At 53.1% G+C, this 27,119-nt stretch overlaps 1 protein-coding gene across 1 annotated transcript in view; it reads left to right on the forward strand.

Annotated features, from left to right (window-relative positions):
• Positions 1 to 14,986, forward strand: part of SNTA1 (syntrophin alpha 1) — a 62,739-nt gene extending 47,753 nt beyond the window's left edge. Inside the window, exons 3-8 of the mRNA XM_065414611.1 lie at positions 1,314 to 1,515; positions 4,175 to 4,382; positions 7,021 to 7,151; positions 12,002 to 12,198; positions 13,375 to 13,562; positions 14,894 to 14,986. Of these exons, the coding sequence (XP_065270683.1) occupies positions 1,314 to 1,515; positions 4,175 to 4,382; positions 7,021 to 7,151; positions 12,002 to 12,198; positions 13,375 to 13,562; positions 14,894 to 14,986 (1,019 nt within the window). The remainder of the gene's footprint in view (positions 1 to 1,313; positions 1,516 to 4,174; positions 4,383 to 7,020; positions 7,152 to 12,001; positions 12,199 to 13,374; positions 13,563 to 14,893) is intronic.
• Positions 14,987 to 27,119: the final 12,133 nt, after the last annotated feature.

Below are 27,119 nucleotides of genomic sequence, written 5' to 3' on the forward strand. Positions count from 1 at the left end.
CTCTGTCAACCCTAATCTTCAATGATTCTATGCTGCTGGTTCTTTAAGGAGGAAATAAGGCAATATGAAAAAACTCCAAACAAATGATAACTTTCCCTCCCTGGTGAAACCCATCCTGGGTCTCTAGGGCTGCCTGTCCCGAAGCAGTTCCAGATTCACGACCCATTCCCTGGACGCGTATAATCCCTCCGAAAGGACATTCGGGATTTGCTTAGGTAGGTGAGACATATGCTGCCCTGCTCTGATGGTCAGATGGGGCCAAGCGCAGGGCTCAGGATTCTTCCCTAAGCCAAAGAAAACAGTTTGTTTCTTCGGGTGTGGGGGGGAGGGAGGTCGGGGAAGGAAAGAATGAAACACGCCAGCAGCCACAGCATGTGTTTCACTGCACGAGCATTGTGAGCGGTATTGTTATAGCCGTGGGTATTACTGTAGCTCCTAGGCGACTTAGTCACAGGTCAGGGCCTCATTGTGCTATTCTTCTAACATAAAGAGGCACATTAGCTATCTGTGTGTCTGTCTGTCCAATCAATAGCCAGAGCCCGCTGGTGGCAGAAGCTAACGACACCTCCCTCCTCCCCACCTGGACAAAAGGGAGCGCACATACTGCTGGGAAGGGTTAGCTCTGTCCCCAGGAGCCCGGACTGATGGGGGCAGACTGAGGTGGCTGGGGATCAGCCCCACCACTGGACTCCTGCTGCCAGCCAGCCTCCTCATTGAAGGGGGGGACTGTCACTCCATATGTGACCTCTCAGTCCTCATCCACAAAGGAAACCTGCCCAGTACCTTCGACCGAGGAGCCTGGGAGTTTAAAATCATGGACCCCAAACCCATGGACTCAGCAGAGATGCTGGTTTTATGTCTCATTACACCACCGTGTAACCTGCTAACTCTCCTTTATCCTGGGACTGCAGAGGTGTTCATCTGCCACTTCATTTGGAATGGTTTCTGGTAATGTGGTCATGTGCTGGGGATGTGCATTGCGTTTGCTTTGGTGCTGAACCAGCGGCTGGGACAACAGAGGCTGAGTGTGATCACAGAGGCCAACCCCCTTCATTACAAAGGGGCCTTTGTCAGTGGGTGGCTGTGGGGCAGGGTGTGGCTGATGGGATTGCAAGGCCCGGGGGGCTCTGAGTGCCTGGGTACATTGTGTTCTGCCGCCCCGCGTCTACGGGGGTTCTGAGGCAGCTGTGCAGGCTGCTTGGTTCTGCGCAGTGCAGGCACTGGGGAAGCCCTGGAGGGGGGCAGTGAAGGGAAGTGCACTGAATTGGGAGGGATTTGTTCCATTGGCCCCTGTGTGTCTCTCTGCGTTCCAGTGAAATACATGAAGGAGATCTCGCCGTATTTCAAGAACTCCTCGTCCGGGGCGACCGTCAGCTGGGACCCCTCGCCGGCTGTCTCCCTTCAGAAGCAAGCCTCACCCATCCTCTCCCTGCGAGACCTCAAGGAAGGGAAGAACATGCCCCTGAAAATGTGCTACGTGTCAAGGAAATGTCTCCCCAGTGACCCAGAGAACAGGTAACCCAGCCTGCGCCCCCATTCACAGCATGACCCCGCAGGCCCCCCGGTGCTCTCTGCCCAGGGGACTGTGTCCCACTCGAACCCATGGCAGGGGACTGCCCCTGGCTGGAGTAGGGATTGGCAGACTTGGCCCTTGTTTAGACGGTCTCTCAGGAATAGCTAGGGAGGAGCTGGGGGAGTGGACAGATCATCCCCCCCCACACACACTTGATGACTGCAGATCTTCAGCTGTTCTCCTGGCAGCCCAACATGGGCCAGTGTGGCCAGGCTGCATGTGCAGTTCCCAGTGAGTCCTGTCTCTTGCCATGCGGGGCCCATACAGCCAGTGTTCCTGGCCTCTGGCCTCATCCAGCACTTCAGTGTGCTGTGCTCGACAGCCGCCCTGGCACACAGCGGGCGAGGATCCCACTGAAGTCACTGTAAATCCAGAGTCACTCCTGTGAAGTCAATGGAGCCAGGCTGGTGTGATCCGATCTGAGGGAGATCCCAGGGATTGCACTCGAGCAGGACAGTGCCATTGGCCCTTGGTTTATCGTGGACGGAGACCCAAATGTTGCTGTGCTCTAAGCTCTATCTTTTCATTTCTAAAATGCAGCCACCATGGCCGCATGCGGCCACCAGGGGATTTTTCTGTGGCCACAACATCTGGGCAGAGATGTGGGGGAGGGGCAAAGCAGTTGCCCCTCCCTGCAGAGTCCCCCTGTTGCTCCTGGATGTGCTGCCTTGGTGTTGCTGGTGCCACCAGCAGGGGATCAGCACCACGTACCGGGCAGCCTCCTGGAGGCTCCAGGCAGCGCCTCTGCAGACTTGTGGGACCCGTGTGTGTGCTTGCTGGGGGAGGAACCTTCAACTCCGCAGGCAGCTGGTGAGTTCCCAACTCGCCTTCCTGGGGGCTGAGAGGCTCTGGGGGCAGGCTTCAGGCTCCAGCTTGCTGGGGCTCCAGGAGTGGGCTTTGGGCTTCAGCGCCCCTCCCTCCCTGGCTTCAGCCCCGGGGCTCTGGGCTTCAGCCTCCCCACTCCCACCCCACCTTGGCTCTAGCCACAGGGCTCCAGTGGCGGGCTCTGGGCCTCAGCCTGAGGCGGTGAGGCTCCCACTTAGAAAAATGGTCAGAGTGGACTCCAGCAAGAGTTGGTGGCCATACTCTGAGGCCACCAAACAATTTGTTATGAGAACCCCTAGCAGATGCTTTTCTGTCTGCCCGGCTAATGGGCAGAGACCGGCGTGTGTAGGTCTGGGGTCTCTCTGGGTAATGCCTGAGAGGGGACACCCTGACACAGGATACAGTCCAGGAGAAGGAATGTCATTAGCATGGGCAAGCCAAGGGTATTGGGGCCCTGCATCTGCTGGGCTTGTTCCAGACTGCAAAGAAAAATCAAAGACAACTAATAAACTGTCCCAACCCCCTTGGAGCACCCCGCCTGCCCAGTGCCATGGGGCTCACGGGAACCCTGGGCTCCCACTAGCGAGCAGGTGGCCCAGTGGTTGAGCTGGTGGCCTGGCACTTGGTAGACCAAGGTTCAGTGCCAGCCTCTGCTACAGACTCCTCGGGTAAATCCCAGTCACGTGTGCCTCAGTTCCTGCCTGACCGTGAGGTGCTCTGGTGACGGGGCTCTGCAGGTACGTGGGACAGACAGTCTACAACTCAGGGGCCTTTCACACTGGGCTTTAGCTTCAAACCACTGCTGTTGCCCTAACTGTTGAGTTCTTGGATGTTAGTGATGGGCTGGGTAGGAAGCAGCCGGAGCCGTCACTTCCCGATGGCTGGGGGTGAGGCTGGAGCTGAGGAGAAGAGCTGCCTGTTGGGAGTGTCCCACTCATGTTAGCCCATCTGGCCCAGCCGAGCGCTAGGAGCAAGGCTTGAGTCGCTGGGCTGGGCTGGGCTGGGCTGGTTACTCCCAGGGGTTTATTCCTGCTGGACAAGGAGCCAGTGGGAATTCAGGAGAAAATTCAGCATTTTTGCCCTTTTATTGATCAACATTTTCATCAAATCTGACCCAATTGTCTCCCTGCCCTGCCCTGGCTGAGCAGCCTGACCCAGCCCTGTCAGCTGGGGCCGTTGCCAGCGGGGTCCTTCCCCTGTGTTACGCAGGGGAGTGATTGGTCACATCAGCCATGGCATGTCGAGTCTCCTCTCTGATTGGCTTAGTGAGCAGAAAAACAACCCCGAGCAATGAACCCTTTCGGGCTCACGCTCCTGGGCGGTGTCCCAGCACCCAGCATCATCCCCAGCGCGTGGCAAAGAACGTGGCTTCTGAATTCACTTGCCATCTGAGCGAATACAGTCCGTGGTAACGGCAGTGCCTTTTGGCTGGGAACGTGGCCCTGGGGGGATTCCTAGGCCTGTGTCTGGTACAGGTTTAGACTGATTGCCCCTGTGCGCTGCGCTGCTGCCTGACGCTGAAGGCGTGTGGGCAGCAGTAGAATGGGGTGGCTGACTGGTCTGCAGTTTGCATGTATTCCTGCCATCAGTGCAGCCCAGCGAGAGACGCCAGCACTTCAGGTAACTGCAAGGCAGAAGCTGAAGCCCTGGACTCTGCCGGGAAAGCGTGAACTGGAGCAAGCCCAGTTGCCTCCTGCTGCACCAGCTACCTGTGCTCCATCCCGCTGCGCGGATCCTGGCCACAAACCAGCCCTGCCGGGGGCTTCTTCTTCACAGGTACCTGGAAGTCTGTTCGGCGGATGGGCGGATTCCCCTCTTCCTGAGAGCGAAAGACGAAGTGACTGCCCAGTCCTGGTTCAACGCCATTCACACCAACGTCAACGCTCTGGTGCCCAGAGTCAAAGAGGAGCTGAGAGCCCTGCTGGCGGCAGCCGGCGTTGCAGGGAGCAAAGAGATCAAGCACATCGGCTGGCTCACTGAGCAGGTAGCCTGGCCTTTCGGGTGTGTACGGTCCTTTGGTGCCGAATTGTACTGCTGATAAGAGATTGCACATGCTTCGCCTCACAGCTCTGGCCAGGCAGCTCAGCCCTTGTCACTAGCACCCTCTGTGCTTCCCACTGTTCTCCCACAGCTCTGCCAGTGAACCGCAGTCCTGACCTGCAGCTCCCTCCCCTGTTATTCCAGCCCCGGGCCCCTCACAACTCTGGGGATGCCCTTCACTCCCATCCTGCAGCCCCCTGCTATTCCAGCCCCAGTCCCCTCACAGCTCTACCGATACCTCTCACTCCCAACCTGCAGCTCCCTCCTAGTCCAGTCCCAGGCCCCTCACTGCTCTGCTAATGTCCCTCACTCCCGACCCACAGCCCCCTGCTAGTCCAGTCCCAGGCCCCTCACAGCCCTGCCAATGCCCCTCACTCCTGACCTGCCATCCTGGTATTGCAGTACTGTCCTGTTACTCCAGTACAGGGTCCTCAACAATGCTCAGCGGATGCACCCAGTCCTGGCTTGCCACATGCCCTGTTATTCCACTCCTAGGGCACTGCACAGGTAGTCAGGTGCATTTGGGGATTGTGGCTGCTTTCCTCGAAGCATCTTGTCAGTGCGGGTGACAAGGCTTGTGCCAGCCAGTGCCACTGACTTCAGTGGTATTGGATGGCAGGAAGGATCATGCCCAGTGGCAGGCTCCGTGCGTCAGTGGTGTGATCTGGGATGGCCGTCTGCAGGATATTGGACTAGCAGGACATGCTCAAAGGCACTAAGCCAGAGGGGCTGGTTTGTGATGTCAGGGGGTCTGGCAGGATGGAGGTTAGGCAGGAGGTGAGTATCAGAGTAGAGGCACTAATGGCCTGTTCTGGAATGGCACCTCCTACAGCTCTGCTATGCCGAGGGGCTCAGTTCACTGCATACAGATTGTGGTTCTCTCCAGAGTGGTCCAGGATGAGGAGCTGCGGGGGGCCAGGGTGGGAACAGCATTGCCTAGCACAGGGCTGGGAGCCCGAACTCCTGGGTTCTCTTTCTGGCTGTGCCACAGAGTCACCATGTAGTCCTGGGCAACTCTGCACTTCAGTTTTGAGACCGGAAAGGTGAGTGGAGGGCCTGACTCTGATCTCAGTTACACTGGGGGGAGGCAGGCATCACTCCTGCATCCAGCACATATCCCAGGCTCTGCAGAGTGAGCCACAGAGCGCTTCCCCCTTGCAGCAGGTAAGTGATTGGCCTCGTTTGGCAGATGGGGGAAGCGAGAGTCGAGATGAAATGCCTTGTCCAAGGTCACAGGCGTCCTACCGCCCACCCCAGGGCTCGGTCCTCCAGGCCACGCTGCCTCTTGCAGGCCCCGTGCTGCCCTGGAAAGCTGCCCTCCGTAAGGTCAGACCGGCCTGTGCCACTCGGCGACACGGCGCTCTGCAAGCGCAAGGGGTTGTTATTCCCTGCTCTCTGGGAGTTCCGCCTCTGGCTGCTTTCAATCGGGGAGGGGCCGCGTAGCCCTCGTGCTGGCCGGGATCTGCTGAGTTTACACAGAATCTCGTTTTCTAACACAATGTTCATTGTTTGAACGCCTGGGCGGGGAGGCTGCTGAGCCGGAGTCTCGTCACCCCACTGGGTGCTCGCCCGAGGCCGGCGCAGGGAGGCTGGTGAGCCGGAGCCTCGTCACCCCACTGGGTGCTCGCCTGAGGCCAGCGCGGGGAGGGAGAGGAGGTGGTTCTCGTGCTGCTCCAGGAGTTTAATCTGAGCCCAGTCGTTCTGGGGCGTGAGGCAGGGAGGAGCCGGCTGGGTGCTCAGTGCAGGGGAGGGAGCGGAGGAGAGCCCTGTTGCAGCTGGATCCACTGCGAGGCCCAATCCCCAGTGGAGGGGGCACATCTGCTGCAGGGCCGGTGGAGGGTGACACCAGCAGACATCATGCGGTGGCGTAAGTGAAAGGCGCGTGAGCTGGTGCCTCTCCGTCCGTGCCCTGGAAGATGGACGTGTTCACGTCACAAGACCACTGCAGCCGTGGGCCCGACTGGGCCCCCAATAGGCGTCTCAGAGAGAGAGAGGCCAAGCAATGGCCAGGCCCTGGAGCCGGAGCAGGCCAACGCTGAGGTAGCTTGGCAGGAAAGCCCATGCTCTAGGCCTCCTGTGGGTCCGGAGAGAGTTTGGCTTCTCCGGGCTGCCAGTCCCCAGCCCAGCACGCACGACAGACCCCACCATCATGGCTGTGCTCCCTGCTTGGAGGGAGGGTTGCTGGGTTCCGGTTTGGTCTCGTGTTCCTTGCTTGGCTTATGCAGCGCGGCGGGATGGAGGCATTTGCTGAGCTCTCTCCTCATTGGCTCTGACACTTCCCTGCCCCTGTCCTGGCTCTGAGAAATGCCCTTTCCACTCACTTAGCACTAGCCACCAAGCCCTGGCCTGGGGCACTGCCCCTTCAGTGGGGCATTGTGGGAAACAGCCTGTCCCCTCATTCCTGCCCCCCCTCTCGGCACTCCTTGACCAGTGGGCTCCCTCCCTTCCATTCCCCTGTGCCCACTCTGTACAGCCTCGCCCCACTCACAACAGGGGTCCCTCTGGCCAGGGGGAGGGGAGCTCTCCTCTGAAGACGCCCTCTGCTCTGGGGCCCATTTAATCACGTGCCCTCTGTTTTCCAGCTCCCCAGTGACGGGACGAAGAACATCCTCACCATTCTCACGGAGAAGGATCTTCTGTTCTACGGCAGCCTCCCACAGACCAGGGATGCCCTGAATAAGCCAACCCACAGCTACCCTCTCATCGCCACCAGGTGCCGTGAGCCAACTGGCTGCACTGCCTCACGCTGTGGTGCAGGGAGCCGCCCTGCCTTAGCCAAGCAACGTGTGCTGGGACAAAGCCCCAGGCAGCCACCACCCAGCAAGCCCTTGCTTTCGTCTAGCACCTTTCATCACTAGATCTCTAAGTTCGGGCAGTGCTATTAGTCCCATTTTCCAGATGGGGAAACTGAGGCAGAAGGTGGGGAAGTGACTTGCCCAGGTCATGCAGCCGGCCAGTGGCAGAACCACCGCCTCTGCTCCTCACCTGGTCCATCACCGGAGCTATTTTGCCCCACATAGGTGACAGATTTGTCAGCAGTAAAGGGGTTGGTTGTCCCCATGGCAGCACCACAGCCAGTTAGGCCTGGAGTGGGGTTTGCAGTGTTCAGTGCTGGGAGGGGTGAGTTTGGGGACGGGCTGAGTGTGTTCATGGGGGCTTCAGGCATGGCCAGTGGGGCTGGCCACGGAGCCCTGGAGCCGTGATCCTTGGGCGCAGTGTCACAGATCAGTCTGAATGGCCACAATCTGTGGGACTGGCCAGGTCTTGCTTGAAGGTCCAGATTCAGACAAGGCCTGAACAGCAAAGCAAAGTGGAGCAGAGACCTGGGTTTGGGTCCGGTGTGAAACCAGCAAGGGGTGACTCAGGCTGTGGCCAGAAGTGGGCCATGCTAGAACTGGTTAGTGCCAATGAAGCAGAGTTAACTAGCGCCATTGTGAATCTAGGGGGACCTTCCCCAGATGTGTGTGCTGGGGGTAGGCGGTCAGATCCCCATAGTGTTTGGCATTGAGCTCATGTTTCTGGCAGCTGTGTGCAGGCTGGGGCAGCTGTCAGCGTCTGACACTTTGCTGGTGGCAGATCAGTTCCTCAGGAGGCGCTCGGAGCAGGATGGTGCAGCGTGACAGCCTGGATTACCAGCTGATCCCTTCTCCTACGCGAGAGAGCGCACCAGGGCTTAGGCCAGGGTTTCTCAAACAGGGGTCGCTGCTTGTGTAGGGAAAGCCCCTGGCGGGCCGGGCCGGTGTGTTTACCTGCCCGGTCCGCAGGTCCGGCCGATCGCGGCTCCCACTGGCCGCGGATCGCTGCTCCAGGCCAATGCGAGCTACTGGAAGCGGCGCGGGCCGAGGGACTTACTGGCCGCCGCTTCCAGCAGCTCCCATTGGCCTGGAGCAGCGATCCGCGGCCAGTGGGAGCCACGATCGGACGGACTTGCGGACCGGGCAGGTAAACACACCGGCCCGGTCCGCCAGGGGCTTTCCCTACACAAGCGGCGACCCCTGTTTGAGAAACCCTGGCTTAGGCAGCTGGGAGACCAGGCAGCAAAGGTTGCTGTCCCGCTTTGGGATCCCTGCATCCCCCACAGGCCCCCTGGGATCTCCCCTCTCTCACACCTGCGGAGGAGGGCTGGGAGCTGCTAGCGGGGCTCATTTGAGCACGACTCGAGACACTGCCCCCTCTGCAGGTGGTATCACTTCCCAGTCCCTCACAGCCGGGAAGCCTCAGCTGGACCCCGGGATAGGTCTCTGCGTAGCCTTCAGCCCACCAGCCGGCTCCACATTCCTCTGTGCAGCCGCATGGGGCATTCGCCAGCTAGGAGCCCGCATGCCTGCTCAGCAGCACCCACATGGCATTGCAGGAACATCTCTCCAGGGTTCCAGAGCCCAGTGGGCAACAAGATCCATGTGACTTGCAGCCAGTGCTCCAAAATCTGCCCTCACTCCCGGTGCAGTGGGTTTGCCCGACACCACTTTCCCAAGGTTATGCTGCTCCCTGCTGGCCAGTTTCCTAAGCAGGAATATTGGCCCAGATCCATTGATATCAGTGGAAGTTAGGAGCCTAAATACCTTTGAGGATCTGGGCCATTCTCCCTAGAGTAAAATGATGCAGCCTCTCAAACCCCAGAGTCAGCTCCCAGGATAACGGCTCCCTGCTAACGCGAGTCCTTCCCCGCCGATATGGTATCGCCGAAATGAGCTAAAGCACAGAGCACGGCAAGGCCTCGGTAACGCTCTGCAGTCTGCTGTGTGTGGAGTCCCCTTTGTGCTGCCAGAATGAGTGAGAATCGTTTCTACCGGGAGCCGTGTTCTCCCTCCAGGGGCTGTTAGCCTAGGGAGCCACAAACAAATCTTCACTTCCTGCTTAAAACATTCCCAGCCTGGGCACTTGGGGGTGGAAGGCGAGGGGGACCAGAGCGACCCTGGGCTTGAGTGTCTCGGCGAGCGGGTGAGAAAAGAGAACAGAAAATCATTACTGGACCCCGAGGGAGAGAAGCAAAGTGTCTCCCCCCGAGTGACCGTATAATGGGGGACTCAGGGCTTGGAACAGGGGATAGAACAAACCCAGCAGGTTTAGGAGCTGGAAATGCTACCAGAGGGACAGCAGTGAGAAACGGTGCATCTTAGACCTCTTCCCCTGGTCTCCACTCAGTAACCCCGACCTTGGCCGCACCTGCCTTTTTTTTTTAACTACAATAACTCCTCACTTAACGTTGTAGTTATGTTCCTGAAAAATGCGACTTTAAATGAAACGATGTTAAGCAAATCTAATTTCCCCATAAGGATTAATGTTAATAGGGGGGGTTAGGTTCCAGGGAATTTTTTTTTTGCCAGACAAAAGGCATTATGTACATTTTAAACAATTTTAAACAAGCAATTTAATACAGGTACCGACTTTGCCAGGGGCGGGGGGGCTCAACTCTTGGTCCGACCACTCCACCCCTTCCCCCAAACCCCCACCCTTAACCCGACTCTTTCCGCCCCCTCCTTTTCTCTGCACACCATGTCCTCGCTCCTCCCCTCCCCCCCGCCTCTTGAACGCCGCAAACCAGCTGATTGCTGCGGGCAGGAGGCAGGGGAGGGAGGGGGAAGGCGCTGGTCCGTCGGCGGCCGGGAGGCACTGGGTGTGTGTGTAGGGGAGCTGATAGGGGGGCTGCCAGCCCACCCTGATACAAGTTGTGCAATGCTGTCTTATACAGTGAGACTAGACCTGTCACTGTCCCCGTCTGTATCTAGTCAGGGTCACTCTCAGGCATTCGCACCATGGCTGCTGTTTGGGAACGCAGACAGGGAATTAAGGTGAGCCAGGGTTTTGAAAGGGGACTAGTGATTTAACTGTCCAACTTTTGCCAAGTCAAAGGGGCCTGATTCTCAGAAACTGAACACGCCCCCTCGGCCAGTCACACCACTTGCATGTAAAAAAAATCAAAGCACGTCTCTGACATTTGTTAAAAGTGCTGCTCATTTTAAGGTTTGCGAGACCCTCGCTCTTTATTAGGGATTCTGCATCTGGGGCCTAAACCATTGCTGAGGGTTGCCACTTGGCCATAAAGGTTCCTGGAATTTCAGTTCATGATTCCACATTTCTGAAATCCAGCCAGATGGAGTGACTGCGAGGGTGTCTGGGTGGGACAGAGGCAAGTGCCCCCCAGAGAGGAGCGCTCACGGAGTACCAGGGGCAGGGCCGGCTCCAGGGTTTTGGCCGCCCCAAGCAGCCAAAAAAAAAAAGCTGCGATCGCGATCTGCGGCGGCAATTCGGCGGGAGGTCCTTCGCTCCCAGCGGGAGTGAGGGACCGTCCGCCGAATTGCTGCCGAATAGCTGGACCTGCCGCCCCTCTCCGGAGCGGCCGCCCCAAGCACCTGCTTGCCAGGCTGGTGCCTGGAGCCGGCCCTGACCAGGGGCCCAGAGAAGTCAGTCCCTGTGTATCTCAGCAATACTCTAGCAACGGGGGCTGGTGTGGAGAGAGAGACGTACATGGTGCTGCAGTGGCCTCTGCTGGCAGATGTGTCATATTGCAGGGACAATGAAAATGGGTGGAATCTGGGACCATTTGAAAGGGGAGCCCCAAACCCGAGCAAGCATGGAGCGTGTGCTTGAAGGGCTCTGCTTGCGTAGAGTTACAGTGCCGGTGCCCCACTGCGTTCCGGGGAGACAGAGCCTGTGTGCACATCGCACGCCCCTGCGCTCTCTCCCAGCGGAGGGCAGCCGGGTATTGTTACAGACAAGTTTGCAGTGTGGAATAGAAGGGGCTGAAGGTTCCCCCCTTCCCCCAAGACATATTAGGCCTCACGCCTTTTGCAAACCCACTCGCATGTGAATCGTATTTCATTCCTTCACCGTATAAACCTCAGCCAACCCAGGTTGGTGCTGGATGGGACCAGGGTACGGAAACCCTGACACCAGCTCCAGCAGGGGCCAGCGGGACTGGAGCTCAGCTGCTGGGCTGGCAGTCAGGACACCTGCATTTCCTCCCAGGCTCCGCCCCAGACACCCTGTCCCATCCCTTCTCAGAGGGCAATGGGAGGGGGTGTTCGTTGCCATGTGTGAAGTGCTTTGAGATCCTAGGTGGCAGGTGCTAGAGAAGGACAGGGCATCGTGAACTGTCATGAGCGAATCCAGGTTACATTTCAGATTCCACCCCGTGTGAAACAGAGCAAGGAAATCACCAGCATGAAGGGTGGAAGAGCTCTGCCACCTTACCGAGAGTGTCTGTACTTCTGGCCCCCGTGAGCGCAGTGTCCGAGCACCTGCCAGTCAGTCACATGGGCCCCCCTCACATTTACCAATGGGGAATCAAGGCAGAGTGGCCAGATCCTAACTCCCCTGGGAATCCGTGGAAGTTAGGCACCTGAACACTTGTGAGGGTCTGGGCCAGAGGGATTAAGTGACTTGCCCAGGAAGCAGGTGGCAGAGAAGATCTCCTGCAGCTGAGGCTAGCGCTCTAACCACTAGGCCACACTTCCTGGACAGGTGGTGGTGCTCTCTCCATTGCACTAGTGGACAGTGGTGCTGGGGGTTCTTCGTACGACTGCGTTTCATGCTAACCAGTCTTCTGCTCACCTTCTGTAGGCTTGTGCACTCCGGCCCATCCAAGGGCTCCCACCTCTACGACTCGGAACTCTCCTTCGCCTTGCGGACGGGAACCAAGAAGGGGGTGGAGACGCACCTGTTCAGCGTGGAGACACACCGGGACCTGGCAATGTGGACGCGGATGCTGGTGGACGGCTGTCACAGCGCGGCCGAGTTCACGCAGGAAATCTCAGCGGGTCAGGAACTGGGGAGGCCGTGGGAGGCGAGTGTCAGGAGGAGGGAGGGAGGCAGAGACTTGCCTGCAAGGGTCAGGCAGTGGGGGGAGGGAGGCCAGACCCCCCCCAAAGGCAGCGCTCTGCCCGTTCTCACAGGGATCCTCACCTCGCCAGCTGCTGGGGCTCAGAGTGAGTCTGGCCTCTCCCCCATTGGGAATTGCTGGTGTCGTGAATAGTGATATTCTGTGGGGTGAAGGGGGCGCCAAATACCATAGCACAAGGGGCATGGCCAGTGGGCAGTGGGCAGTGGTATACATGGCAATGGGTACCTGGCAGGGGGCGAGTGGGGGGATCTGGAGGGAGGGACACAGAAGTGGGAGTAACACTCCTCAGGGAATGCCAAGGTCTGGTGCTATAACACAGGGAATATTCGACGGCCAGGCTGGGAAGAGCCTGCCAGCTTCAGCTCAGGAGCTGGGCACCGTGCAGCGAGCACCCAGCCCTATGTGGGCATCCGTGGCGAACCACAGGGCAGCTTGCTGCCTGCCCTGCCCAGGTCTAATCAGAGACGTGCAGACAATTCCTCCAGCCCCCTGGTCTCTGAGAGAATCAAGCGCAGGCAAGGCTGCCCCAGGCTGAATCCAGCCACAGCCCCGCCCAAGTGGGATTTGCTGGGGGAAGAAGATGGGATGTGAAAGTGTCCAGCTGACAGGGTGGCAAAGCAGCACTCGGGACAGAGGCAAGAGAGAGCCCTGGGGAGGAGACTGGCTGGGGCAGGCACGTTTCAGAGTTGGCTTTGGCTGATGGAGTTGTAACTTTGCAACACATGGTGGGCCATGTCTGCCGCCTGGCTCCACGCAGGGCAATGGAGCTGTGCCACTCCCCACCAGCAGAGGCTCTCGGTTTCACCCCACACCTGGGGATCATCAGTGATATCAGCTTCACTTCGCTCTGAGCTTTGGGGGCAGTTTGCCCAGCTGGAAGCCAGTGGGGGCTGTTGTCCCATGTACCCTTCAGGGCCGCGTTTCACCTGGCTCTCACCACTGAGTGAGGTTCCAACCCCAGCTGCCCCAAGGTGCCCTGTAATGAGTAGCAGCTCCAGGCCCTGCACCCAGAGGGCTGCAGGAGCAGAGGAGACTTCAGGGGGAAAGGGAACACTGAACCTGGGTGATGCCATTCTGCCCTGGTCTCTTTCAGCCTGCACATGGAATGGGCGGGACTGCACCTTGTCCATCCACATCGACAAGGGCTTCACCATCTTCACCACAGAGCCTGGCATCAGCAGGACCATCCTGCTGCAGCAGCCCTTCGAGAAGCTGCAGATGTCCTCTGACGACGGGGCCAAGATGCTCTACCTGGACTTCGGCAGCGCAGAGGGAGAGATTGTGCGTTGGCTTGGTGCTTTGCTTGTTTGCTCAGATCGCCTGCTGCATGCTCCCTCCGGGACCCCCAGGAGGAGGAGGGAGGGGTCGGCGGCGTGTGGGTCCTCTGACAAGGGGTCATGGGAATGTGGCTCTATCTCAGAGGGCAGGCACTGCGCAGGCAATGGGCAATGCAGGATCCTTGCACCCTTTGAAGAAAAGATAAACCAAGCTGGTAGTATTCAGGGCTGTCAATACCTCCACCAGGCACGGAGTGCAGCGTGGGGAGTAGGTACTGGGTGGGCTCAGGGACAGAGGGATGGGTGGTCAGACCCGTATTATGTCTAGAAAGAGATGAAAAGAACGAGGAATGGATCCTGGGCTGGAGTTTTGTTCCTTTAAAACGTTGCTCTGTGTGGGTTCTGATGGGGCCAGGTCCTGTCGGGCAGGGCAGCAGGTGAGGGCAGCATGCAGCTTAGAGGAGTGGTGCTGGGACAGCAAGCAGGCTGCTGCCAGATATCCCCGCAGGCTTCAGCTCCCCATGCCTGGGTTCGTTGCTGTGAAACGAGGCAGGCGGTGTCATTTCCAGCCCCCTGGGTGTACACATGCGCACTCCAAGCGAGGTAGCGCACTGACCATGGTCATGTAGCCATGGCAGGCCAGGTTCACTAGCCTGAGCGTCATCCCATCGGAGACCCCATGCACGCACTCGGGGGGCTCCCCACCCTGCTGCTGCAGCTACACTCCAGCTCACTGAGACCTCGCTCCGGTGTGTCTGCCTCAGCTGGAAATCACACCTCCAGCGTAGATGTACCCACAATGATTTCAGACCCTTTCCTTCCACCCCACATTAATAGCCAATAGCAAGTGGCACCAGCCAGCCCTGTTCACAGTCTCACCCAGATGCTTCGATGGGTATGTCTACACTGGAATTAAAAACCTGCAGCCAGCCCAGGCCAGCTGACTCCTGCTCGTGGGGCTCGGGCTAAGGGGCTGTCTCATTGCGGTGTAGATGTCCGGGCTCGGGCTGGAGGCCAGGCTCTGTGAGGGTCCCAGGCTTGGCCTATGTCTACATCCCAGTTAAACAGCCCTGCAGCCCAAGCCCTGTGAGCAAGGGTCAGCTTGCATGGGCCGGCCGCGAGTTTTTAATTGCAGTGAGTCTGAGCTCTGCTGTCCCCTGGGAGACAGCGTCTGGGGAGGGTGGTGAAGCAGCTAAAGAGAAATCCCTGCTCCTGGGCTCTCGCCCCGCCCACGTGACTTCACGGCACATTTCACCCCCAGCCTCCACCTGCAAAGCGGAGGCTGAGAGGGCTGAGCAGAGCACTGACCATTGCAAATATTCCCCTTTATTACAGCAACTGGACCTTCACTCCTGCCCCAAAACCATCGTCTTCATTATCCACTCATTCCTATCCGCCAAAGTGACCCGGCTCGGGCTGCTGGCATAGGGATCCAGAGAGAGAATTCGAACCCCACAAGATCTATGCACTATGGCGATTCCCTCCTGGCCAACGCCAAACGAAAGCCATTCAGACAAGATGCGAATGACTGGGTAACACAGCCACAGCCAAGGAAAACCACTCAATGTCCAGGACACCTGACATAATCCCTGCCACTGCTGGGTCTGCCTCCTGCCAGCAACGAGACAGAAGGCTCTGCTCCCAGCCCGCTTGTAGTGGGCATTCTCTGCAGCGTCGCTCAAGAGCTAACGACATTCCCACTTTGACAACAGCACTCGAAACAAGCTTGAAAAATACCCAGGCAAGACAAAACACCCCCCCAGATACACTGTCACTCTAGTGCCTTGTGAGATGATATTTTCTGTACAAAGAATCAGTTTGTATCAATGTTTTATATTTATATAGCTCGGTTCTAAAGGCTCCCCATATTTTAAACCCCCTTTATCATAAAAAGAAGCTGTAGATTAGATACTTAAACAAACATCTCTGTTCCCCAGAGGCCCATTTTGGAAACAACTGGTCTGGAGACCTGAGCCAACTTTGTATTCTTTTGACCGATGTGAACTAGAGAGTATGAAGTATATTTGCTGATTTATTCAACTCTGTAACTAGTTAGAAGAGCCATAATTTAAAACCCCTTTTTATTCATTAGATTTGGATGGTTATTTTTCTTTTGCTAACTCCCAGCCCCTTGATAATTTTATTTTTTTGGTTTAATTTTTTGCGGAGGAGGGGCTGTCAGGTAGGGAGCAGGAAAACAATTTGTTTTATGAACCAAAAGTTCATGCATGAAAATCTTTTTTTGCTTTTGTGAAATAAACATCACAACAATGCCGGACGATATTTGTTTCCTGATTTACGTTGAGTAGTAGCAATTCTGTATTTCAAGTCACAAGTGGTCTGATGCTTTGATTTAATTTTGCCAAAGGATGATGTGAAAGGGAACCAACAGGACTGAGAGGTTCTGACTGGTGAGGATCGAAACAATAGGAGAAAGTTCTGCAATAATGTCATTGACTTTTTTCAGACTTTGAAATTCTAGCAACGTTCATCGAAACTCAAAACATTTCAGCTGATAGGAAGAGAAATTTCATCAGAGGGGACATTTCTGATTTTAACATTACTGGTGCTATTTAGGATTTGGGAAGAAGGATTAGTTGCTCTGATTGTATTGTAAGTGCTGTGCTCTGCTAATCTTCTTTCTCTCAGGCTTTGGCCCCATGGAGCTTGCCCAGACCTTTTCTTTATGGGCAAACGTGGGTTTTGTAATTAATAGTTGTAACTCTACTATCTTGGGCTGACTTCTTGTCCAGCCTGCCAAGCCAAGCAGTGTTAGACATGGCCATCCTTGGATGGGAGAACCCTGGAGAGCACCCAGGTGCTGTTAGTAGCTCTTTACATGATGTCCTTGTCTCTGAACCAGTGGCTCATCATAGTGTTTGGGTGTGCTGGAGGCATTGTCTGTTGCTTGTGACAAGAGAAGTGGCTCACCTAACCAAAAAGGGGAAGAGCGTCTTTGTAGCCAACTCACCAACCTGGTGAGGAGGGCTTTAAACTAGCTTCAGAGGGGACGGGCTACAAAAGCCCACAGGTAAGCCCAAAAAATGCAACCTTAACAGAGGGCTAGATGTTGGGGGCAGGCGGGAGGTTTGGAGCGTGGAAAATTACAATAGGGTAACAGGATCAACAAGAGAGAAATCAATGGAGGAATTTGCTCAGCATCTTAGATGTTTATTCACAAATGCAAGGCTTGTAGGGAATAAACAGAAAGAATGGGAAGTATTAGCACATAAACTAAATGATGACTTAATTGGCATCTGAGAGACTTGGTGGAATAAGTCTCATTATTGGAATATTGGTATAGAGGGTCATGGTAGGGGTCTACTACAGACCACCACATCAGGAAGAGAAGGTGACTCGAGGCATTTCTAGAACAAATAACAGAAATATCCAAAACACAAGGCCTGGTAGCAATGGGGGACTTTAACTACCCAGACATCTGGTGCAAAAGTAATATGGCAAAACACAAAATCTCCAGTAAGTTCTTGGAATGTGTTGGGGACACATTTTTGTTTCATAAAGTAGTGGAAGTAACCAGGGGGGCAGCCTCTTTAGACTTGATTCTGACCAACAGGGAGGAGTTGGTTTCAAATATGAAGGTGGAAGGCAATTTGGGTGAAAGTGATCATGAAATGATAGAATGCATGATTCTAAGGAAAGGAAGGCGTGAAAGCAGCAGAATAAGGACAATGGAGTTCAAAAAAGCAGACTTTAACAAACTCAGAGAACTGGTAGGTAAGGTCCCCTGGGAAGAAAATCTAAGGGAAAAAGGAGTTCAGGGGAGCTGGCTGTTTCTCGAGACAATATTAAAGGTACAACAGCAAACTATCCTGATGCAAAGGAAAGACAGGAAGAATAGTAAGAGGTCAATATGGCTCCATCAGGAGTTTTTTAATTACCTGAAAATCAACAAGGAATCCTACAAACAGTGGAAATGTGGACTGATTGCTACGGAGGCATATAAAAGAACAGCACAAGCATGTGAGGACAAAATCAGAAAGGCTAAGGCACACAACGAGTTACACCAAGCTCAAGTTCTGAGCACCTGGGTCATTATGGATCCCAAAGCACTTTCTGCTAAGATAGGGGGTAACCTCAGACAAGTCCAGTGCTAGGAATTATATTCTGCCTCTAACTAACCCTTTTGGTTTCAGTTGGAAAAGGTATTGTTCTCTTCCTGCCCTAAACAGCTGTGCAGTGGTGCTGAGCCCTGGGAAGCAGCTGCAGTAATTCACTCCAGAAGTGGCTGCATTTCAGCCACTGCTGTATGTGTCGGCTGGAAGCTCTCTGGGATCCTGCGGGATAAAACACCTTACATGAAGCGTAAGGAATCATAATTGTTAAAGCCTGCACAAGTCCTGCTGCCATCAAGCTCCCCAGCAGAGTTTTCTTAACACTTCCTTGGCTTTCAAAGATGCCCGAGTCCCAGCCTCCATCTCTGGCTGTGTAAGGAAAGACGCACACAACAACACTGCCAGATGCAGTCAGCTGAACATGCTCAGCGCTGCCCTTTAGGGTGAGAGTTGGCCTGGAGGAGAGATGCATTCTCCCAGCTCACTGCCTTCCTGGTGATCAGTGTTAAAGTCTTATGCACAGCAGACTGTCCTAGACAACTGACTAGAGACTTCTGGCCCTCTGTAGAATTCTGTAAGTTTACAACCCCTCCGTCTACCCCCTCAGCAAGGATCTCATTCTCCATTCAGTTTGCTAGGTGTACAGAGTCATTTCTACAGAATCCTATTCAGTTCATAGATCATAGAATATCAGGGTTGGAAGGGACCTCAGGAGATCATCTAGTCCAACTCCCTGCTCAAAGCAGGACCAATCCCCAACTAACCCCCTTAAGGATTGAACTCACAACCCTGGGTTCAGGAGGCCAGTGCTTAAACCACTGAGCTATCCCTTCCCCCAAGTTCCTGTAGACATCTCTGGGTTTCACCCCTAGTAAGTTCTGTAGGACATTGTAATCAGTAGGGGGAGGGGGCACCAGCATCGACATTTTCAAACTTGGGTGCCTAACGTTAGGCAACGAGAGCTATACAGAGGTGCCTGAATAAATGGCACCCACAGCTCCCACTCAGGACATTTTTGATAGTCAAGTTTAAAAGGGGCCTAAGCCCTCAGGTGGTGTCTAGCTAAGGCAAAGGCCTGGTCTGGGGAAGATTTCTGCTTGAAGTAGAGCAATGATGCTGTCCAGCCAGCTGTCTGTGAAGCAGGTCTGTCAAGTAATTAAAAAAATTAATCGCAATTAATCGTACTGTTAAATAATAATAGAATACCATTTATTTAAATAGTTTTGGATGTTTTCTACATTTTCAAATATACTGATTTCAGTTACAACACAGAATACAAAGTGTACAGTGCTCACTTCATATTTATTTTTTATTACAAATATTTGCACAAAAGAAATTGTATTTTTCAATTCACCTAATACAAGTACTGCAGTGCAATCTCTTTATCATGAAAGTTGAACTTATAAATGTAGAATTATGTACAAAAAATAACTGCATTAAAAAATAAAACAATGTAAAACTGTAGAGCCTACAAGTCCACTCAGTCCTGCTTCTTGTTCAGCTAATCGCTCAGACAAACGAGTTTGTTTATATTTGCAGGAGTTAATGCTGCCCGCTTCTTGTTTACAATGTCACCAGAAAGTGAGAACAGGCGTTCTCATGGCACTGTTGTAGCCAGCATCGCAAGATATTTACATGCCAGTTGCACTAAAGATTCCTATATCCCTTCATGCTTCAACCACCATTCCAGAGGACATGCATCCATGCTGATGACGGGTTCTGCTCAATAACTATCCAAAGCAGTGCGGACTGACGCATGTTCATTTTCATCATCTGAATCAGATGCCACCAGCAGAAGGTTGATTTTCTTTGTTGGTGGTTTGGGTTCTGTAGTTTCCGCATCAGAGTGTTGCTCTTTTAAGATTTCTGAAAGCATGCTCCACACCTCATCACTCTTAGATTTTGGAAGGCACTTCAGATTCTTAAATCTTGGCTCGAGTGCTGTAGCTATCTTTAGAACTCTCACATTGGTCCCTTCTTTGCGTTTTGTCAAATCTGCAGTGAAAGTGTTCTTAAAACGAACAAGAAGTGCTGGATCATCATCTGAGACTGCTATACCATGAAATATATGGCAGAATGTGGGAAAAACAGAGCAGGGGCCATACAATTCTCCCCCAAGTTGTTCAGTCACAAATTTAATGAACATATTTTTTTAATGAGCATCATCAGCATGGAAGTATGTCCTCTGGAATAGTGGCTGAAGCATGAAGGGGCATATGAATGTTTAGCATATCTGGACAAAAAAATACCTTGCAATGCCAGCTACAACAGTGCCTTGTGAACGCCTGTTCTCACTTTCAGGTGACATTGTAATTAAGAAGCGGGCAGCATTATCTCCTGCAAATGTAAACAAACTTATTTGTTTTAGCGATTGGCTGCACAAGAAGTAGGACTAGGTGCTAAAGTTTTACATTGTTTTGTTTTTGAGTGCAGTTATGTAACAAAAAGAAATCTACATTTGTAAGCTGCACTTTCATGATAAAGAGATCGCACTACAGTACTTGTATGAGGTGAACTGAAAAATACTATTTCTTTTGTTTATCTTTTTTACAGTGCAAATATTTGTAATAAAAATAACAATATAAAGAGAGCACTGTACACTTTGTATTCTGCGTTGTAATTGAAATCAATATATTTGAAAATGTAGAAAAACATCCAAAAATATTTAATAAATGTCAATTGGTATTCTATTGTTTAACAGTGTGATTAAAACTGCGATTAATCGTGATTAATTTTTTTAATCGTGATTTTTTTTTTTAGTTAATCGCGTGAGAGAACGGCGATTAATTGACAGCCCTACTGTGAAGCACCTGCCAAAGTCAGCCCTGAACAGGACCAGGGGACGGCAGAGGAGGGTGGTTTCTGAGACAAGTGCACCTGCTTGAAATTTTTCTGTTGTAACATTTGTGGGATGAAACATGGCGGTTTGACCAAGACAAAAATGGTCATGGAAAATTTTCATTTGGCTCAAAAGGCTCTGGTTTAAAAACAAAACCATACAAATGAAATGTTTGTTAAGAAGTTTGGGTTTGCAGTAAAAGTTGAGATGGGCTGTTTTTCTGAAAGATCTGAGCTGGGAATTCTTTGGGGGAAGGTCTCTGGCCTGGGTTACACAGGAGGTCAGACTAGGTGATCACAGTGGTTCCTTCTGGCCTCGGAATCTATGGCGCTATGAAATGTTTTTGGTTTCTGATTTTCTGATGAAAAACTGGAAAAGTTTCATGGCAAATTTGGGGGGGGGGGGGGAGGAGGAGAATGTTTAAAAATGTCCAGAAAAAAGAAGAAGAAGAAGAAGAAGCAACTGTGGCAATTAATTCTAACAGCAGCTTTCCGGAGCCTTGCTGAGCAAGAGCTACAGCTATCAGCCTGGAAGCTTCCCTCATCCAAGAAGGCAAATGCAGACAGTGGTTGCAGCAGTGTCCATGCCCCGTCTGATTTTCAGGTGAGATGAAGAAGTGGAGCAGGGCTCAGTGTGCAGAAGACTGACAAGCCCTTCAGGCAACTGGCCCCTTGAACCCACTGTGCACCTAGTCTGGGAAAGTGGTGTCAATGAGAAATGCTGCCCTCTGCTGGTTCCCCTCCCCCCCTCCAATCTTAACAGGAACAGAGAATCTGTAGCTGCCGTTTACCAAAGCTTGAAAATACATCAGTTCACTAGTGCCACTTCACATCAGCGTTAGAAACAAACGATCTCTCCGTGTGCCGTGGTCCATGGGCGGCGGGTATAATAGGCCAGGGAAGGCTTTGGTCTACAGTTTCACTCCCTAACTTAAGTAATTATGCTTCCTACCTTAAGCTGTGTATCACCATGTGTTGTTAAACAGAGTTGTTTTGCTCCAGAGACGGTTGTATATCACACACACACACACACACACACACACACACACCGGGGCATTGCATTTAAGTGTTGAATACATTTGTTGTTGTTATTAATTCTAGATTCTAGAACTAATTCAGCTTCTTTCTCAGCTACTGCCTGCCTTTGTTCCCTTCATTATTTATTGCCAACGATGATGATTATGTGTGTGAAAAGAGAGGGCACTCCACCAGCACTGGGCCTGTTGCCACTATGTGTACCTACTTAGCGCAGATCTAGACATCGCAATCGTTCAAATGCTAATAGTAGCACTGACCCTCAAAGCAGTCCCAGTGCTTTATGGTTAATTATATGTAATTATACATACATGTAATTTTATCATGTATGTCACAGAGGGAGAGGTAGCACATCTTGTGGGGCAGAGGGACTGGGAGCCAGGGTCCCTGGATTGCATTCCTGCTCTGCCTCTGATTTGCTGTTTGACTCAGGTCAATTCACATAACCTCTGTGTGACAGGGTGCACCTGACCCTTAATGGCTCCTGCTCAAGGCCCTGTGGTCCTACTACACCCCGCCCCAAGAAAGGAGCAGGGAAGGTGGGTCCTCCAGGCCTGCCTAGAGAGGCTGCACGGAGGCAGCCAATCAGAGCCCAGCAGGCTCAGATAAAAGGAGCTACAGGGGCTGAGCAGGTCAGTTTCTGGCTGGGACCAGCGGGGTGAGGATGGGGGCCTGCCCTGTCCCACCCCGCCCACTCCACTGCATTTACTTTTGCTGGGAGAATGCTGAGAACTTTAAGGCTAAGGGGTAAAGATAAAAGGGGCAGGTGAGCAGAGGCCCCAAAAGCAGCAGCAGCAGAGGATTACAGGGAGCCTGGAGCATTGGCAGGCTGGGCTCCCCCACTGTCCGAGTGGCCTAACCCTGAGAAGGGGACCAGGCATGTTTAGAAGCCCAACTAAACGGCGGGATTTAAAGGGCCCAGAGACGGGGCTGAAGACGCTGGGAAGGGTAGGCAGTTTGGTGAACTCTTTGCTACCCTGGAAGAGGTTTGTTCTGACTGTATGACTTGGCTGGAGGGCCGAGTCATTGAACACCTGCCAAGTGAGGTCAGCAACTTACAGGGGGATGCAAAAAGTGGGGGGGAAAGCTTGCAGTACTTCACCCAGCCACAAGGAGGCACTCAAGGTGAGTGTACCCCATCATGCTCTTCTTTCCCAATTTGTAAAATGAGAATTAGAATTGAGATGCTTCCTTGATTCATAAGGTGCTTTGAAATCCTTCTAGGAAAAAAACACTTGGGTGGTTGTTTATTTTAATGCTTTCGTGAGCAAAGGCATCAGGAAGGAGCTGTGGAGTTCTGGTCCATATGTGCAGATGGCCTCCAAAAGTGCAGTAAACATTATCCCCTACACTTAGCAATCCAAGACACTCTGCTTTTCCAATCTCTGGTTTACAAAGGTCAAACAAGGCAGTGGTGGATCTCACATTGTTTTGCAAAGGAAGGTAAATAGCATTATAATTCCAATGCCAGACGCTGAGGCTGAGGTACAGAGTGGGGAAGTGACTCACCCAAAGTTACACATAGGTTAGTGTCCAGAATAGAGCCGTGGTTTTCTGTGTCCTCAGTCCATGCTGTAGTCACTTGGACATGCTGCTCCTTAGGGTAAAAGCCTCTAAAACTGTAAAATTTTCAGTCTAACATTAACCTGAACTTTTAGTAAATCATGTCCACTCTGCAAAAAACAAATGACACTATGTCAGAATTACAGCTGATCAGGATTTTTCAATGAAACATTTTTTTCCACTGAAAAATTCCAATTTGTCAAAACCAAAACTGTTTGTGGGAAGGGCTTGGTGTCAACAGATTTCCCTACTCAAAAGTTTCAAAATTGTCAGCGTCCCATTTCACATTTTCAAAATGAAAATTTTCAGTGTTTTGGTTCAAAGTGACTTTTTTTCATTTTGAAATTCAACTTAATTTGTACTAAAAAATGTGAAAGGTTGAAATTGAAATGAAATGTTTCAAACTGAGCCAAACTGAATTTTTTATTTTGGGTTTGTTTGTTCATGAAAACTTTCAAGATTTTGCCGTTTCATCCCAATTCAGGACAGGCCACTTTGCCCTCTCACAATTCTGGGTTGCACTTGATTTCCAGCATCTCCCAGCCAATGCTCTACAGCTGTGCTGCCTTGACAAGCTTTATCAGCTGCCTCTGTTATTCAGATGTGCTGTGTATAGGGTGCTTGATCACCATCTAATCACTACAATGCTGCTGCTGAACCTTGTCACTGACATGCATCTGTGGCCATCCACCTTCTACAATGGCTCATGGGCCCATAACCAGGCCATTGAGCTGGCAGCTCCAGATTTACGGGCCGTGTATTTAAAAGAGGCCTCAATCAGTTCTGTGCCAGTAATTTTGCCCTTACTGTCAACTTAGGGGCAGATATTGGCGTCGTTTAAAATAATGGAGTGGCTGATCTATGGGCACAATCAGGCACCGAGCTACCTCAGTAGCAGTCTTTGCACACATAGAATCAGAGGTTGGCTTTAAAAACATAGCCTGGAAGGATTATATTTCAAGTCTTTAGACCTGGGCCTTAAACATTTAGTTTTGTGCTGAGTCCGGGGGCCACAGCCTTGCTCAGGCAGAAGCAGCATCTGGTCCTGTTTTGACATGCAGCCAGACTGGCTGAAGGCCGCATGAGGCCCCTGGGCGCGTTGTCTCTCTCTAACCATTCCAGCAGCTGGGGAGGTGTGGGGATGATCAGCCCTCCTGACTCAACCTTGTTTTCAAGGGGCTGTTATTGGTTTGCCCCTGTCCTTGGTACAGAGAAAGGGCTCCAGGATCCTGATTGGCCGTCTGCAGCGAAAGGATCGAGAACAATCCCAATCAGATGCTGTGAGGCTCATGTGCTGAGCTTTATCTTCAGGTAACGCCCACCTTGATTGATAGAAAGCCAGCAGCTTTATGCTTGGCTCAAAACCACCCTAATGCCGAAAGCAGGGAACTCCTTTCACAGCCCGGTGCCCCAGCCCTGATGGAGGTTTCAGTACACGCAGCCACGAAGGAGAGAGAGGGCTGCCAGGCAGGGTCTGAGCAGTGAGTGCCACTTCAGGGCACTCCATCATGCTGGCTCCCTCCCTGCTTTGGGGGACACTGGAGAGGGAGGCATTGTTTGGCAAGGGTTGTTACCCTCTTCCTGCCTCCAGCTGTGCAGAAGAAGGATCTAAGAGGCTCCCTTAAGGACCAGGACAGGGGAGTTTCCTCCCAGCCCATTTCCAACAGAGGGGTTTTTGTGCTCTGAGCTTCCCTCCTGTGGATGCCCTTAATGTCGGTGTGAAAAACCTGTTTGGAGGAAGTGTTATCTAGTGGTCAGAGCAAGGCAGCTGGGAATCAGAACACAGGGGCTTGGCCAGTGGTTCCCTGGATGAGTGTGGGCAAGTTCTGATGAACTGGGCATATGTCGGTACAACTTCTGAAGCCTGTGTGAGGTTATGAAGCCAGTGTGCCTGGGGCAGGCAGCACACTCCGTTTTGAATGAGCAGCCAACTTTGCTTTCAGGTCTTTGAGGTCTGTTGGCTTCCTATTGGGGCTGACATCCAGGAGGCCGGTGGCCACAAGTACTCCTCATTCTTTTTGCTGATACAGACTAAGGCCTTGGCTACACTTGCGAGTTACAGCGCTGTAAAGGCTCCCCCAGCGCTGTAACTCACTCCCCATCCACACTGGCAAGGCATTTGCAGCGCTGTATCTCCATGGTTGCAGCGCTGCATGTACTTCACCTCTCCGAGAGGAATAGCAAGTATTGCGCTGCCGCTGCAGCGCTACGGCGCCAGTGTGGCCGCCCAATGCGCTGTGAATGGCCTCCAGAATTATTCGGCAGTATCCCACAATGCCTGTTCTAGCCACTGTGGTCATCAGTTCAAACTCTACTGCCCTGGCCTCAGGTAACCAACCATGTGACCCACCCTTTACATTTCCCGGGAATTTTAAAAATCCCCTTCCTGTTTGCTCAGCCCGGCGTGGTGTGGAGTGCTATCAGTGAATCTTTCCAGGTGACCATGCCTCCACGCGCCAAGCGAGCCCCAGCATGGAGCAATGGCGAGTTGCTGGACCTCATCAGTGTTTGCGGGGAGGAAGCTGTACAGTCCCAGCTGCGCTCCAGCCGTAGGAATTACGATACCTTCAGGAAGGTATCAAAGGACATGATGGAAAGGGGCCATGACCGGGACGCCCTGCAGTGCAGGATTAAAGTGAAGGAGCTGCGGAGTGCCTACTGCAAAGCCCGCGATGCAAACAGCCGCTCGGGTGCTCCCCCCGCGACCTGCCGATTCTACAAAGAGCTGGATGCGATACTTGGGGTTAACCCCACCTCCACTCCGAGCACCACCATGGACACTTCAGAGCCGGGGGGGGGGGGAGGAAGAAGAGGAGGAGCAGGAAAACGGGAGTGATGGTGGTGGGCCGGATGGAGACACCCTGGAATCCCTGGAGACATGCAGCCAAGAGCTCTTCTCGAGCCAGGAGGAAGGTAGCCAGTCGCAGCGGCCGGTATTTGGTGGAGGACAAACAGAAGAGCAGGTTCCCGGTAAGCGGGGGTTTTTTTTGGGAAGGAATTTTTTCGGTGCGGGCTCTTTGGGAGAGGAGGATTAGGCATGCATGCCTAGATGCGGAATAGTGCATTGATATGGTTTATCACATCGCGGTAATCGGCCTCGGTAATCTCCTCGAATGTCTCATCCAGAACGTGTGCAATGCGCTTGCGCAGGTTTATCGGGAGAGCCACTGTGGTCCTTGTCCCAGTCAGGCTAATGTGTCCGCGCCACTGTGCCGCGAGGGGCGCGGGGACCATTGCTGCACACAGGCAAGCTCCATATGGGCCAGAGCGGAAGCCACATTGCAGTAGAAGACCCTCCCTTGCTTCCCAGGTCACCCTCAGCAGCGAGATATCGTCCAGGACGAACTCCTGTGGAAAATGTTGGGACAGTGTTCAGTGTAGCTGCCCCCTGAAGCTGTTGGCTCTCCCCAAGGCACAGAAACCCAGAGGACAGTGCAGCCCTGAAACAATCAGTTCCCCTTACTCACCATTTTGAGGCTCCCGTGGGAAATGTGTGCTCTGTTTTGGACGGGAAAATTATGCTATTGTGTAGACCCTGTGTGTTTTCTACTCCTTAAGTGCGGGGGGAATCATTACTCTGTCTGGTATAAACAATGCTGCCTCTGTTAAATGTTGCATTTTGCCTATACAGCTGCATCAACCTTGAGACCTCAGTCGTCCCTCTTATCGCCTGCTCAGAGACTGCAAAGACTCAGGAAGAGACCGCGAAAAAGCAAAGAAGACATGCTGCAAGAAGTGATGCGGCAATCTATTAAAGAGAATGAGAAAGCACAGAACTGGAGGGAGAGAGAAAGCAGGATCCGCCAGGAAAATGCAGCGCACCGGCGGCAAAGCACCGCGCACCGGCAGCAAAGCACTGATAGGCTCATAAGCATCCTGGAGCGCCAAGCAGATGCTATCCAGGAGCTGGTAGCCATGCAGAAAGAGGAGCAATAACGCAAACGCCACCCCCCCCCCACAGCCCTTGTCCCAAAACTCTTTCCGTTGTGCCCCACTGTCACCTCCAACCCACTTTCCCCAACTTCCGTGTTCTTCGCGCCACCCACTGCCTC

This window comes from Emys orbicularis, chromosome 12 (assembly GCF_028017835.1).
Source record: "Emys orbicularis isolate rEmyOrb1 chromosome 12, rEmyOrb1.hap1, whole genome shotgun sequence".
NCBI lineage: Eukaryota > Metazoa > Chordata > Testudines > Emydidae > Emys > Emys orbicularis.